We start from the raw sequence: 14,057 nt of genomic DNA, 5'->3' as shown, positions 1-14,057 counted from the left end.
GATTGCTGGTGACTGAGTGCAGGCTGCTTTAGCTGTGTCTGTTGGAATGGAGGAGCCCAGCTGAAAGCTCAGGGGTGCTGCCTAACCAGTCAGTGCTGGCAACAGAACAATGTCTGAAACTGCTCAAGACATGTTCCTAAAGAAGAGCAGATCTTTCAGGGAGGGTCTTTCCAGGAATCTTCCAGCTGACTGCAGGGAATGATTGAAATTCTGTGACCTAAGTGAATAAATTCTGTGCTTGGGCTGCGGCAGAGCCGGGGATTGCAGTGAAATCCATCCAGAGGTGCCTCCAGCGAGTTTCTGTGTTCCCATCATGAGCCTTGCCGACTTCCCTGCTCCATGGGAGGGTTCCAGATGGCAGCACACTGCAAAAACTCAGTCTGTGCTAGGAGCTGTCACCAGGCCTGTTACCTGTACTCGTAGGCACAGGGTTTGTGGTGACTGGGAGTGGGGCTGTGGCCCAGCCTCATCCCTAACTGGCTCCAGCTGTGCAGGACAGGTGAGCAGCATTGAAGTAATCCTTTTGTTTGACCTTGCACTTCCAGAGAAAACCTCCCCTGGAATATTTTTAACATTTTACTATTAGAAAAACAGAGATAAGGAGCCCAGGGAAATTACAAGGAGCCCAGAAAAAAGCAATTAAAATCATTGGACATCTGAAATACAAGAAAAAGAAAAAGGTGGGAAAAGTGAAAGCCTTTGAGAAAGCCTTGTGAGAAGAGGTGGAAGCAGTTGTCTACAGAAGATTGAGGTAAGACATAGTAACAGTCTGCAAATGCTTGAGAGGCTGCTGTAAGGAAGATGGGATCTTCATGTTCCCTTAGGAAAGAGTAAGAATTAATAAGATGAAAGCACAGCAAGAGTTACATTAGTCATTAGGGGAAAAAATGCTGTGAGGGAACATCCTGAAAAAAAAATTTGATAGGGAGGTTGGAGAAGAAGTCTATCATAAAAATCTTTGAGAATAGGCTAAATAAGAATGCCAGGAGCATGTTTATGGTCTTGCCCTGATAAGAAGAAAAATGGAGTATCTCTTGTGGCCCAGGCATATTTCTTTATGTTTGCTGGTGGTGAATTGTGTTGTGTAGTTGTTCCCTGTATCATTATTTAAATACATAAAAGGAGTGCCATTGATTATGGCTTTTTACTGTGTCTACAAATGTCTATGATTACTGTGATTAAATATTTTCACTTGGCTTTAGAGAAATAAGCACTCATGTTCATTTATTTTGTGTTCTTCAATAAGCTTTTGGCTTTTGCTGCAAAGGATGTCAGCAGTCAAGCACTCCCTAAAAGCTTTTCCTATTTTATTGGATACATCTAAATTCCACATAGTCATGCTGAATATTATCAGTTACTCTTGACTCAGACAAAAAGATTTTAAAGCAGTCAGGGAATACATGGGGGGTTTTGCTGCTGAGCAGCTGATTTTTAAATTGCAATGAGTTCTGTGTTGTTTCTCACACACTGTCCATGTGAAAACCTGGACTACAACAGATTTATCTCATTGCATTAATGACTATGACTTAGACTTTTACATAAGTGCACTATTGGGAAGCTTAGATAGGATCAGAGCAATCATTTGTTGTTGGTTATCTCATATGTTTTAGCTGCTTAAAATAAAAAGAAGTCAGTGTATCATTCTTAAATGTTCTGTACCGTGAGATTCAGAGTAGGAGAAACTAAAACCATTGTTGACCTTACAAGCTTTGTTAATCAGTTTACATCTAGTGTTTCCTATCAGTTCCTGATGCTCTTACTGGTTTTCTTGGAATGCAGCATAATTCTAGCCCACAGTGAAGTCCCAGCAGATGTTCCCATCACCCCAGACCAAGTTTATTTTTGCGTGGTGATCTCTTCATTTCCTTGAGGTTTCTTTTCTTTTTTCCCCTCTCGTGATTTATCATGCAAACATTCATAATCTCCAGAGGAGCGGCAAAACACATTCCCATGAAAATCTTAAATCTCTAAAAGGAAAAGAAAAAAAGAAAAAAAAAAAAAAAAAGAGAGAAGCAAAAATGAATTAGCCTTGTTTCTCACTAAATGACTTGAGTAAACTCTTTTGTCACAGCCACAGTAAACTCTTTCAAGTCCAGGACTGCAATCAGACTGTCATAAACAGGAGTGTTGCCTTTTTGACTGATTTCTACTATAAAACCAAAGGGTTCATTCATCTCATCTAGGGCTTTAGTGGGGAGCAAAAGAAAAAAGGAAAGAAAGGAGTAGGCAAGATGTGATAAGGTAGCTTTAATGATTTTTGAGGGGTTTATTGGCTGTACATCTTTGGTCAGTCTCAAGCCATACTAGTTCTCTCAGTGAGGCTTTTCTTTTCTAAAAATAATGGTACCAGACATTATAGTTACACACAGAGGCCTTTCAACAGTGCTTCAATTCCATATTTCTTTAGCACAACATAAATAAGAAAAAAGTGGCTTTTGGTCTGCAGAGACAGGGTGAAAGACTTTTACTTGGAAGTACTTCATCATAGCAGGTTTTTTTTTTTGTTGTTGTTTTTTTTTTTTTTTTTAACTGATGCCAGGCATTTCTTCAGTTTGATGGAGGCAGCAGGTTGTATCAATACAGATTTTAGGTCAGGGGGCTCTTGTCCCATTGGCTGTTACACAGTCAGTGGTCCTCAAACATCTCATGCACGTAAAGTATTATAGCATTATTAGCTGTGATCTCGAGGGTGCTTTGGGTAAGAAGTATTTAATGTTTGTAACTTTTAGGTAAGCTCATGTGAGCAAGCTGTGTGATAGGTAGAGGTCCAGGTGAAGGCTGTTGTCACCAGGTCTTTGGATGTGCTGCTCATCCTCTGAATAAAAGCCAGAATGGAAGATGATCTTGGCAATCTGCCCCAGAAGAGGCTGCCTGTTAAAGGTGTCCTGATTTAAATGCAGAAATTCAGAACTGCACCAGGGTGAGGTTCATTTGCACGGGGTTTGGTACATGCAACGACAGGGCTCTCATTGATTTTCTCCTTCTGGAGGCTAAAACAGCCTCTGTTTGCTGATGTAAATTTTCCCGTCATGATGGACAGTGACTGGACTTGGCTGTTTGTGATTTTGCTGGAGAATTTTCCCTTCTGGTTTATTATTATCCAAAGGAGTTTGTGGAAGCAGCAAGGAATATTTTACATCTGTGCACAGACATTCATCCTGTCAATTTATTTTTCCAGAATCCCTTATGTTCTGTTCAGGAAGTAAGTGTCTCTTCCCACTGAAACTTTATTTTATAATGCTATTGTGAGACATGGCTGTGCTGTTCCTTCTAGTGGGTCTTGTTTCCCATGTTCTAATTTTTTCCTTTTTTTTAAATTTACATTGCAAAGTGTTCCCTTTGTGAACAGCCAGTTTATTTACTGCAGCTTCAGCATCCAGGTTTTGCAGGGTTTACCTTGTGGGAGAGGCTCTGATAGCAAAAGACCTCAAAGAGAACTGGAGAAGTCAAATTCCTACATCATAATTTTGCATGTTGACAAGGGAGGACTGGCCTAACACCCTAGAACATATTCACCAAAGATACTGAGAAATTTAAGAACCTTGCAAAGCTGCTTTCAGTCATCCCACAGGTAAAATTAATCTATAAATAATGTAAATATTAAAATATCGGTTGTGTGCTCACGCAGATCCTTTAGCAACAGCAGTAAGAGAAATGATTAATGTTGCAGCCATTACATTATGGGGACATTGGCCCACAGCCCAACCCAGCAATGTTAAACACTGTGTTTCTTCCAGTAAAGTAATTTCTGATTGCAGTATCTATTTTCAGCTCAAGTAGCTCAATGTGGGAGACTTGGACTAGCTCAGAAAGGACTGTGATTTCCTGGTGTGATTGATGCAGCTGGACATCAGAAATCAAACTTGAATTTTGAACAGAATGCAGCATATCTGTAGCGGTAGCTTTTTGACTTGCAATATTTTAGCCGAAGAACAAATTTGGGGTTTAGACCTTCTCAAGATGCTAAAATGCTTTCAAATCAGGATTTAGATTGGCCCTCTGTCCACATATACATCAAGAGGCTAACAGTGATAATTTTCTCTATCTCTCTCTTTCCTATGTGCTTCAAGAAATTGAATTTCATTCTTCTAATTGTATCAATTTATTTAACACTTAATGTCTATTTTAAATACCACTGATAAAGAATACGATAAAAGACAAATGAAGGTTTTTTTTTTTTTTTTTTTTGCCCAGAAATGAAGGTTCTGGGCAAACCTGAACTCTCAGAAACCAGTAACAGACACAGGTTTGTAGCTCTTTGAGATCTACACAAAACTACACAATAACTGTGTAACAGTCACACTTTAATATAACCCTCCAAATGGGAGCTCACATCTTACATCATACAGAAAAATGTAGAGGGTAAGAATTTTTATTGTGGACCTTCATCATGCCTAGTAGTACTTTGCTGAATTGAATAATATATTTTTTTCAAAGCCACCCTAGTGCCCTGCACTGCTTGGAAGTGAAAGACAACCATGGGAATTGTGGATTCAATGTTGGCTGCCATGGAAGCCTTTCCAAACATAAAAGTGGGAAGGCCACCTGAGCATTTGTTGTGACTTAAACTTCCAGCTGTAGTCTATAATCTTGTGGTAACTTGCTTTTCTTTCTGCAGTAAAGTAAGGCAGGCACTTTTATGGGAAGATGAGGAAAACTCCCAGGAAAGCTCATCTGTCTCATTTATGAATGCATCAGGAAGCAACGGGTTGACTCAGCCCATGTTTGATGTTTTAGCAAGAAATAGACATCCTGAAATTGATTCCTGCATTTGAACTTACTAAGAACACTGAGTTTATTTAAAATTTTGAATTAAGGGGTAACACACTGTATATTGCCTTGGAACAGAGCCCTCTGATGTGTTTACATGGGTCTGTGTACACAGTTGTGATGAGTAAATCACTGCAGTGGGTTTTTCTGTGTGAGGATGCAGTTTATCAGGCCTTTCTGGAACTATTGAATGATAGGATTGTTAGGAGAAGCCTGCCTAATCTCTTTTCTTCTGCCATGCCATAGCCACAAACTGTGCTGGTGATAAGAAAAAAAGGCAAGCCATGTTGTCAGACTCTGCACCTTATTTACCCAAGGGTGAACACAGAGCAACTGTAAGGAAAACAAGACAATGTATTTATATTCCCTTTGAACTCGAGTCAGAAATATCTCTTTAGAATGGTGCATGTTTAATGACAGCATCATACCTTGGGGTTTTCTTCATGTTGTTGGATTGTGGAGATATAAGGTTTTTTTCCTAAATTCCCTTCTTGCCTAGTAGGGAGCCGCTATTTCTAACCCACCCTCTTTGACAACAGCTTTTAAATATTTCAATACCAAGAGAGAACTCGTTTCCAGATTCACTTTCAGGATGGAGTCAAGAAATTAAAGCAATGAGGGTTTAAAAAGAAAAGCAAGGAAGAGCCAGAAGAAAACACTTGTTCACTTGCTGGATTTCTCACTCAGAAACTCTTGCTGTCAAACCTGTCTCTGTCCCACTTAGAGCAATAAAGATTTCCACCCTGAGAAAGGGAGAGATGAAATAATGAGGAAGGTAATACTGAAAAACACAAATGTGAATAATGAGTTACAAATATTAACTGTCTTGCATGATTAGCGATTTCGGGTGAAATTTCTCAGGCAATTGTTCTCTTTTCCAGGGACCGAGCTCCCTTCATCTTCACATCAGAGATGGAGTACTTCATAACAGAGGGGGGAAAAAACCCACAGCGTTTTCAGGAGTTTGTGGAACTTTGTTGTCGAGCTTATAATATAGTCAGGAAACACAGCCAGCTACTCCTGAACCTGCTAGAGATGGTAAGGAGCTCGGGGATGAAACCAAAAATCAATTTCCTCTGGGGTTCTCTTCTCTTTCGCCACCTCTCTGCTCCCTCCAGTAGATTTGATGTGAAGAGGTATCAGGTGCCCAGGTGCTGCACTTCCTGTGCAAAGAGGCTGTTCACTTTCAGTAATAATTTCTGAGAAAAAGAAAGCTAAGCTGCTTGGTGCTTTTTCCTTTTTACAATGCAAAGGTTTTTACAAAATAGCAGAATACCGCAAAAGAAGCTGGGTAAAAGTTTTGCATTCAGGAATTTCACTCAGCCCTTTTCCTAGGTCTTCATTTACCATCCCTGTTCATGTTTACAAAGACAAAGTGAGCTGAATATTTCACAGGGTGGGTGATCAGGCAGTACTTAGCAGCACTGCACTGCAACGATGCCTTTAGAATGGGGGATTTGCACACTTCCACAGTCCCTTCCTAGGATGGAAAACACAGGAAAGAAAGAGCAGTGCCCATATTGACACAGGCTTTAAAATTCTAAATTTTGTCTGGGGGGGTGGCACATTTCCACAGTCCCTTCCTAGGATGGCAAACACAGGAAAGAAAGAGCAGTGCCCATATTGACACAGGCTTTAAAATTCTTTTGTATAGATTTGTTAAAAAGTTTTTATCTGTAAGTATTCCTACTGATTGATCTGTGCTGTGGCAAGATCCATATCTGATATATGCCTCTATTTACTTGTGTGGGAAAGGTTAATGATTTTCCCCTTCATGAGAATATTACATCATATTACATATATGTAATGTAATTCATATTACATATGTATTACATTAGGTATTAATATTTGCTGAAATGCTTGGCTAAGATATCAATCCAAAATTTGTGTGCAGGGCCCCATGACTTAAGGGAGTGGTCTGTGCATGAAAAAACCTACATGGCCTTATAAACAGAGCTGCTGAGATTGAGGTACAGCCAAAAAGTTGCTCTGTAAACACCACTTTACCATCTCCAACTTGTGCAATGGGGGTGGGAGAGAGAAACTGAAGGAATCTCTCCCCTTGCCTCTTCCATCTTGTCCATGGATTCTCATGCAGTGATTCAGTGAGAGATCCCCTGCCATGAAGCAGGAAGGATTGCTCCAGACTTCTTGAACTTGCTGCTTAGTAGCCACAGCTGCAACAAAACTACTGCATTCCCATCATAAAGCACAATTTTCCCCTGGAAGCAGTGCAGGGTGAGGTTGTAGGAGATCCTGTCCAAGTTAAAGAGCCTCTGGAAAGCTCAGGATCAGCCTGTCCTCTCATCCACAGCCGTAATCCCTGCATTTTTGAACAGGCTGCCTGAAACTGTGTGGTTTAAAAATAAAGCCCTGTCTCCTGTCCACCTCCTTGTCCTTCTTTCTGCAAGAGGCAGAGATTATGATGTCAGATTACCCTGGGGTAGTAGAGAGCCTGTTAGGAAAATGCTCCTAGCAGCAGCTCTGAAACAACTATCTCTGCCTGGCCAAAGCTCAGGTTTGTCTGTATTCAGGACATGCTGCATCTTTTGTTTCTGCTGATCTTGTAGCAGAGGTAATAGAGCTGAGCTAAAAGTCAGCATCCAGATGTGTCTTAATATTTGTCAGTGGGCTGCAGCTCAGTCAGTTGTGTTTCATAACTGAAAAATAACTGGCAGCACACTCACACCCCATCCACGAGCTCTTCATGGCAAAAGGCGTTAAACAAGACCAGTTTCGGAACACCTCAATTTTACCAGTAATATTTGGAAAGGTGAGTCTGTTTCTGCACTTGAAGTGGGTTGTTGGTCAGAAAGTGTAAAGATCAAAATGTTCCAGTTCCATGGGTCATTTCTGGGAAAAATAAATAGACTGTGAAGTTCCACTTTGAATTCATTTCCATACAGAGTTTCAGATGTCATCATGGAGGGATAAGATACAAATAAGCAGTGATTAGTTTATCAGTGAAAGTCTAAGATTCCTCTCCCTGTTTGGAAACCTGCATCATTAATCTTTAAATCTACTCCCACGTTCTTTTTTCCCAGATGCTATTTGTAAAACATACTTCAAAAAAAATTTAAAATGAGACTAGAAAACAGAGTACTTCACAGACTATTACACTGAATGCACAGCATATTCAGAGAATAGTAAAATGTACCCTGGGTGATAAGTGACAATTAGTGGTTTCAAGCAAACATGATTATGAACAAATTGAGGGATTTTTGGCCCAGTTTGGGAATTAATGTTATTTCTTGGTGGTGAGCAGCATGTTTCTAAAGCTGTACTGACATTTGCTACTGGGAGTAAGAAATAATCCATGAAGTTTCCATCACTTTCAAAAGCAGAAACATCTGTGGGAGACCCAAGAGTCTTCTGGCAGAGTTCAGCTGTGTAAATGCCTGTAGTTCATCAGCTTTGCTCTCATTAAACATTTGATGTGAACTATTACAAAGAGGGTGATGATGGGACACAAACACCTTCTGACTACTTTAAAGAAATGCAAACTCCATTACTGTAATAATGATTCTTTTCATATGGAAAGTTATTAAAAGGGACTTTATCACTCCCTTTTCTAAGGAGAAGGACAGGGAGCTTAATTTGCCTATGCAACAACCTTTTTTTTTTTTTTTTTTAATCCAAAGGGGGCAGAAGTTGTTCTCATCTTTTATAAATGGGTTAAAGGTATATTGATATATAGCATCGTGTGTCCTTCAGTGCTGAATATTGTTATTGTCCCTGCTGTCAACCCACTTTAATTCACCTCATTGAGCTTTCTGTCTCTCTGTTCCTTGCCAGTCAAAACTCTGTGAAGAAAGCAATCTACCTGTCCAGTGGTAGCTTGGAATGGGCTGAGGAAGATTTTCCTCATAGTGCCAAAAAGAAAATGTATAAATGTTGAGAATGTTTGAAGGAATAACCTTAAAACAAAATCAGTGCTTCCTTTTTTCTTTGCTGTTACTTGAAAAACTCAGTGGGTCTTTCTATCTGAGCTAGACATAAATATCAATGGAAAATACACAGTAGTGCCTGCAAATTCAGATACATTTCCATCTGAGCACTCTGAAGGAGTGATGTTTTTCTGCATTGCACACAAAAAAGACATCGCTCCCAACTTGCTGTGATTGCAGAGAAAAATCAGTAGGTTTTGAAGTGAGTAAATTTTATTGTTGTTGTTGACATTTGGAAATGCCTGGAGAGAGCTGTATGGGCAAGTGGGCACACTGAGCTGTCTGATCTCCTCAAGATTTTACTTTGCAAGGGGAATTTTGGCATTATTTGGTTTTTGGATCTAATCTGGCTAACTAGAACAGCTCTGTCCCTCATGCATGGAGAATGATAGCTGCTCCAGAGGGCAGCTCTCACTGCCCACTCAGGCCTCCTGCCATGGATCAGTGTCTGAAGAAGCTCTTCTCCTCCTCTGACTGTAAAGGGAGTGAATCTGTGATCCCTTTGCAGGAGGAGCCCTGAGCAGTGCTGGTGGAACCAGGAGTTACAAATGAGAGGTTGATGTTGTGCTAAATTGAATTAGGGCTAAGACAACCACAGAAATGTGGTTACTATTGTTCAGGTGGCTGAATTTGGTCACCTTCCCTTCATCTCCATTAGGAGGATCTGAAGGAGGCTTAGCAATGCACACCTTGAGGTTATGGTATCAGAAGAGAAAATAAATAACTACAATGGATCATTGATTCTGACCCATGCCTCGTTCAGCTGCCTCAGTGTGAAGGTTTACAATGCAGTGTTTTCACTTTATTATTCCAGGCATTGCCCTAGCATCAGAACCACTTTTCAGATCAGCAAAACTGCTTTACAAGACTGTGTTGGTGTAAAACCTTTCTTCTCCCACTTAGGCCTGTTTCATTTCAATTTCTTTTCAATAGAACAGTGGACTAATGATCTACTATTACTTTACATTTCAGATGCTGCATGCAGGATTGCCTGAGCTGAACAGCATCCAGGATCTGAAATATGTGTATGATAACCTCCGTCCTCAGGACTCAGATCTCCAGGCTACAAGCTACTTTACAAGGTAAAACCAGAATATTATCCAGAAACCTTGTCTTCTTCAGGCGTGGAGCAATTCTTCTCTCATGTTACGAAGCTTAATCAGGGAAATTACACAAAAGGATAATTTGTCTTCACATGTTTACTTTTAAAAAGTCATTCCTTATGCATGTTGTAACCACTTTCCTCAAATTTCTGGAAGAAACAGTTGTGCATTTCTGGTACACTTGTAGCAAGTCACTTACTCAGTGCCTGGAGATTTCTCAGACTTTCATGGTGAAGCCATCCTGATTTGTATCTAGTATTTTCTCTCTGTTTTTAAATGCAGCAGCTCCATGCAAACAGATTTAGACTGCTTAAAGAGGTTCAACCTGTTAATAGTCTAAGTGGGACCCTTCAATTTCTGCATTTTACTCATTTTTCTCTTCCTCTTTTGACCTTTTGTGTTGCCTCAGAGAAGCTGCTTTCTCTCTGCTAGCCATAGTTTCTCCAGCTACCAAAGAGTGCTGGTTCTTGGTTTTAAACAATGAACAGATCAATCACAGAAAAGCCTTGTGTGTGAATATAGATATATTTAAAGCTTCACTTGTGTTGGGAAAATGAAACCTTTCACCTGTTCATGGTAATAGCTGGGGATTCATGAGGAGGAGCTGCAGCTGATGTGCAAAAAGTCAGTCTAACAGCCTCAGCCCTGATCTTTCAGGTCAGGCCTCTGCATCACACATAATTCCAGCTGATGCTGTGATGATGCTGTAGATGGAGTGAGTGCAGACTTCTCTGGAACTGGAAACCCACTGCAAGTTCTAGGCACAGCATGAGACAAATTCTCCCTGTCAGAGTCTGCCCTGAGCAGCACCATCATTTCCCAAGGACTATGCATTCGTGTTCCCTGGGCACCCTCTACACATGGAAAGCAACCCAGATTTCTCTAACCCGATGAATGTTTTGGAAAATTAAAAGTGTGCTGTTTATATGTCTCCTTTCCATGCACTAGAATCTGCTACAGTCTAAGGAAACCAAGGCAGTGAGTTTGGAGAAGGCTGAGGCAGAGACCTAGAGACTCTAAGGATGACATTTCTTTAAAACAAAAAAAAAAAAAAAAAAAAAAAAAAAAAAGAACTTGTCAAACAAAACTATTGTTCCATGACTTTAGACACAGCATAGCACTGAGTTCCTTTTCCTGTGGCACTTGCTTTTTTCATATGCTTTCACACCTGCCCCTTAGCAAGATTGTTATATTTTAAAATTTAATTACAGCTTCGCATTTGCCATCAACTCCTTATCCTTTCCTTTAAAATTTCATATATTCCCAAATTACAGACTTCTATTTCCTCTTCAAATCGGAAACATGCAGTTTCTAATTAAACTGTAAGTCTTGATTCTGTCAGCTAGTTCAGGTGGTTGTGTCTGTCTCTCGTGGGCGAAATACCCAGTTCATCTAGTTAGTGAAAAGGGGCTGGGATATACCAAACAAGCAGGAAAATCGGAGTCTTCAGAGTGAAAATTGCATCAGCGGCATGCAAAGCTCAGAGCTGCTGCCCCTCTGGAGGTGGAAAGGATCAGCTTCCAGCTGGGTCACTTATGGTTCGGGTTGGCAACCCTTGGTTAGCTGGAAGAGTAAGGATGAAGATATGGTTCGGGGCAGGGCTGGGTCTCCACACCCTTTCTTTTGAGGGTTAGGGACTTCAGGGTGGGAATTCACCTGCAGTCTTCCTCAGCCAAGGCATGTGAAATAAGGCCATAAGGTGACATGAGAAAAGAACATTTTCAGGATGATTTCAGAAAGGATCAAGTCTGGACCAGACCCATACTGATAGTGTGAAACTGGGCCTTGAAGCGAAGCCCAAACATTTGAAAACAGATTATGGATTTTGGAAGAGTTGGTGTGTTTTGTTGCCTGGTAGAGGTTTGTGTTAGGCTTAGGAAATCCTGTTCAGCTCCCAGAGACTGTAGGTAGGACTCAGAGGCCAGAATGTCCTTCTTCCCCTTAGATTTCTTGTTAGGGATGGTGTTAAGGAAATTAAGGAAATTCCACTCAATTCCTGCACACCAAGAAATTAGCTGTGCTGTGGGCTCTGTTCTTATTTGAAACTGCATTTTCTCCTAAAATGCATTCTGCAAGCTCCAGAGTTGTTGTTCCAGGTTCATTCAAAATGCTGAAGCTCTGTTATTGTCCATTGTTGCATCACGTGGAAAAGACAGATATTGCTGGAGTGCATATTTTATTCATTAATATTCCTTGGATATGTTTCTATTATATATGCTCATTTGCAAGAAGAAAATCCCTTTACATTAGTTCATGAATTTCCATGGATCTCATTTCTCTTCCTTTTCTTCTTTATTTCAGTTTCTATTCATTTGAACATTATTTCTGTATTCAAAAAATGCATTAACTTTTCAATATGTTTGAACATGGGGATAATATCAGGCCTCATGTCTAGTAGGATTTTAACTTCTGGAAATTGTATCCAGGCATTTTTCAAAATAAAGACTTTGGGATGGCCTGATACCCAAATCCATGCAGAGACTGCCCCTCTGTAAAAACACTTTCCAACCTGGCTTTAGGAATGTAAATATGTTGAGATTTTTGTGAGCTTCATGTTACCTACATCATCTTTATTCCTTATCTCCTTCTTATAAAAAATATTGATAGGATAAAAAAATCCAGTTACATACTTTTCATGGTCAATCTCTAGCTTATTCCTGTATCTGTTTTTCAAACTGCCCTTGGAAAGACAAGGAAATTGGAAGTTCTGATTATTAGCACAATTTCTAGTAGTTCTCAAATCCCTTACAATTTGTAGCTCCTTTTTCTCTATAATTGCTTCCAAAAACACTTCACTGTTTTTTACAAGCTCTTTTCTAGACAACTGGAGTTGGAATGATAAACGTTGCCAACAGAAAGGTGTTTCTAGTTCTAAGTACAAGGTAGTTATTGTAATCTTTCAGATTCAATCCCATAATGTGTCTACAGAAAATCCCAATCTTCTGCTAGTGGAAACAGAACAGTATTCCTCTGTATTTCTGTAGAAATGGGCTGCTTTTAGCAATTTTCTGAGTTTGGTTTAGCAATAACACTGACACTGGCCCTAGTGTTGTTTAGCAACAAGATGAAATGATGAATGATGTCACAAATGCTCCTGGCAGAGCGATGTTAATTTGTTCTTTGCCGTCACCTCTTTGGCCGGCAGAACAATTGTGTCGGAGTTTGGACTGTAATGCACTGACCCCGTTCAGGCTCCTGAAGCATTCTGTGTTTTACTGAATTCCTTTGGTCTCATTCTCGATTTAAGTCATGTGCAACAGTCTGTGGTGTCGTTTGTGTGCGGCTTTTCCCACATGGGGTCAGTCCCCTGTTATGAGCCGATGAGCAGCAGCGTTCAGCCTCGCAGCTCACAGCCCTCTGGAAGGTCACACCCTCACATCGTGGATAAACAATGCACCAATTGAGAGTTAAACAAGAGTTTCTGTGTTTCCTTGTCAGTCCAGTGCACCTACTGCCAAATGAAACATCCTTGTCTCTTCAGCATCTGCCCTGAACTCAGTCTGATCCTTGAAACTCAATTTGATCCTTACCCCTCTCTCCTTTCCTCTTCCCCTGACAGCACAGTTTTATCAGAAACTGGAAACCCATCTTACCTCTGGATATAAATTTCCTCTATGGTTTTCTGCAGATGTCTTCAAATGTCAGCACGGTGTGGCAGGCTGCCTGGCATTTTTTATGTGCCCGCATAGGGATGTGCATTTAAAATTTGCTTTAAGAGCATCAGGTTAGCCTAATGCAATGAATGGAGTTGATTTCAATTGATTGCAGTGTGCAACCTAACCCACTCATAGAAACCCATGAATAAGAGATGCAGGGTGGATCTGACAATTACCAGGGGAGCACATTGCATATCTTCAGCAGCCTGATGGAGCGGGGTGCTGCTTGGGTCAGCTGCTTTGTTTATTTATTAATGGACTCATTTTTTAGGTACCTGTCGCTGCCCAGGTCAAGCACATCTACGCCAAACCGCAAATGCCAGCAGCTTCCAGCTGGACAATCCTCAACAACTCCTTTCAAAACATGATGCTGATCTCAAAGTGATCGGTCAAGTCTGTTTCTCAGGTGGCTGAGGGTATTTCAGCAAGAAATTTCCCAAACAGATGAAAGACAGTGGAAGTTGTGGCATCTGAAAGGGAATGGACCAAACATTAAACTTTATTTCAGTGATGTTCAAGTAGCTTGTAAAGATTGTGGTGTATGTGCCCCAAAGGAGGAGGAGGAGGCAGACTTCCTACTT

General features: G+C 40.5%; 1 protein-coding gene across 1 annotated transcript in view; it reads left to right on the top strand.

Moving 5' to 3' along the window:
* PIK3C2G (phosphatidylinositol-4-phosphate 3-kinase catalytic subunit type 2 gamma) overlaps positions 1-14,057 on the top strand; it is a 188,095-nt gene that overhangs the window by 126,928 nt on the left and 47,110 nt on the right. Inside the window, 2 exon segments of the mRNA XM_068191915.1 lie at positions 5,652-5,808; positions 9,690-9,799. Of these exon segments, the coding sequence (XP_068048016.1) occupies positions 5,652-5,808; positions 9,690-9,799 (267 nt within the window).

This window comes from Anomalospiza imberbis, chromosome 5 (genome assembly GCF_031753505.1).
Source record: "Anomalospiza imberbis isolate Cuckoo-Finch-1a 21T00152 chromosome 5, ASM3175350v1, whole genome shotgun sequence".
In the NCBI taxonomy this organism is placed as follows: domain Eukaryota; kingdom Metazoa; phylum Chordata; class Aves; order Passeriformes; family Viduidae; genus Anomalospiza; species Anomalospiza imberbis.
This window is presented reverse-complemented; position numbering and strand designations above follow the sequence as displayed.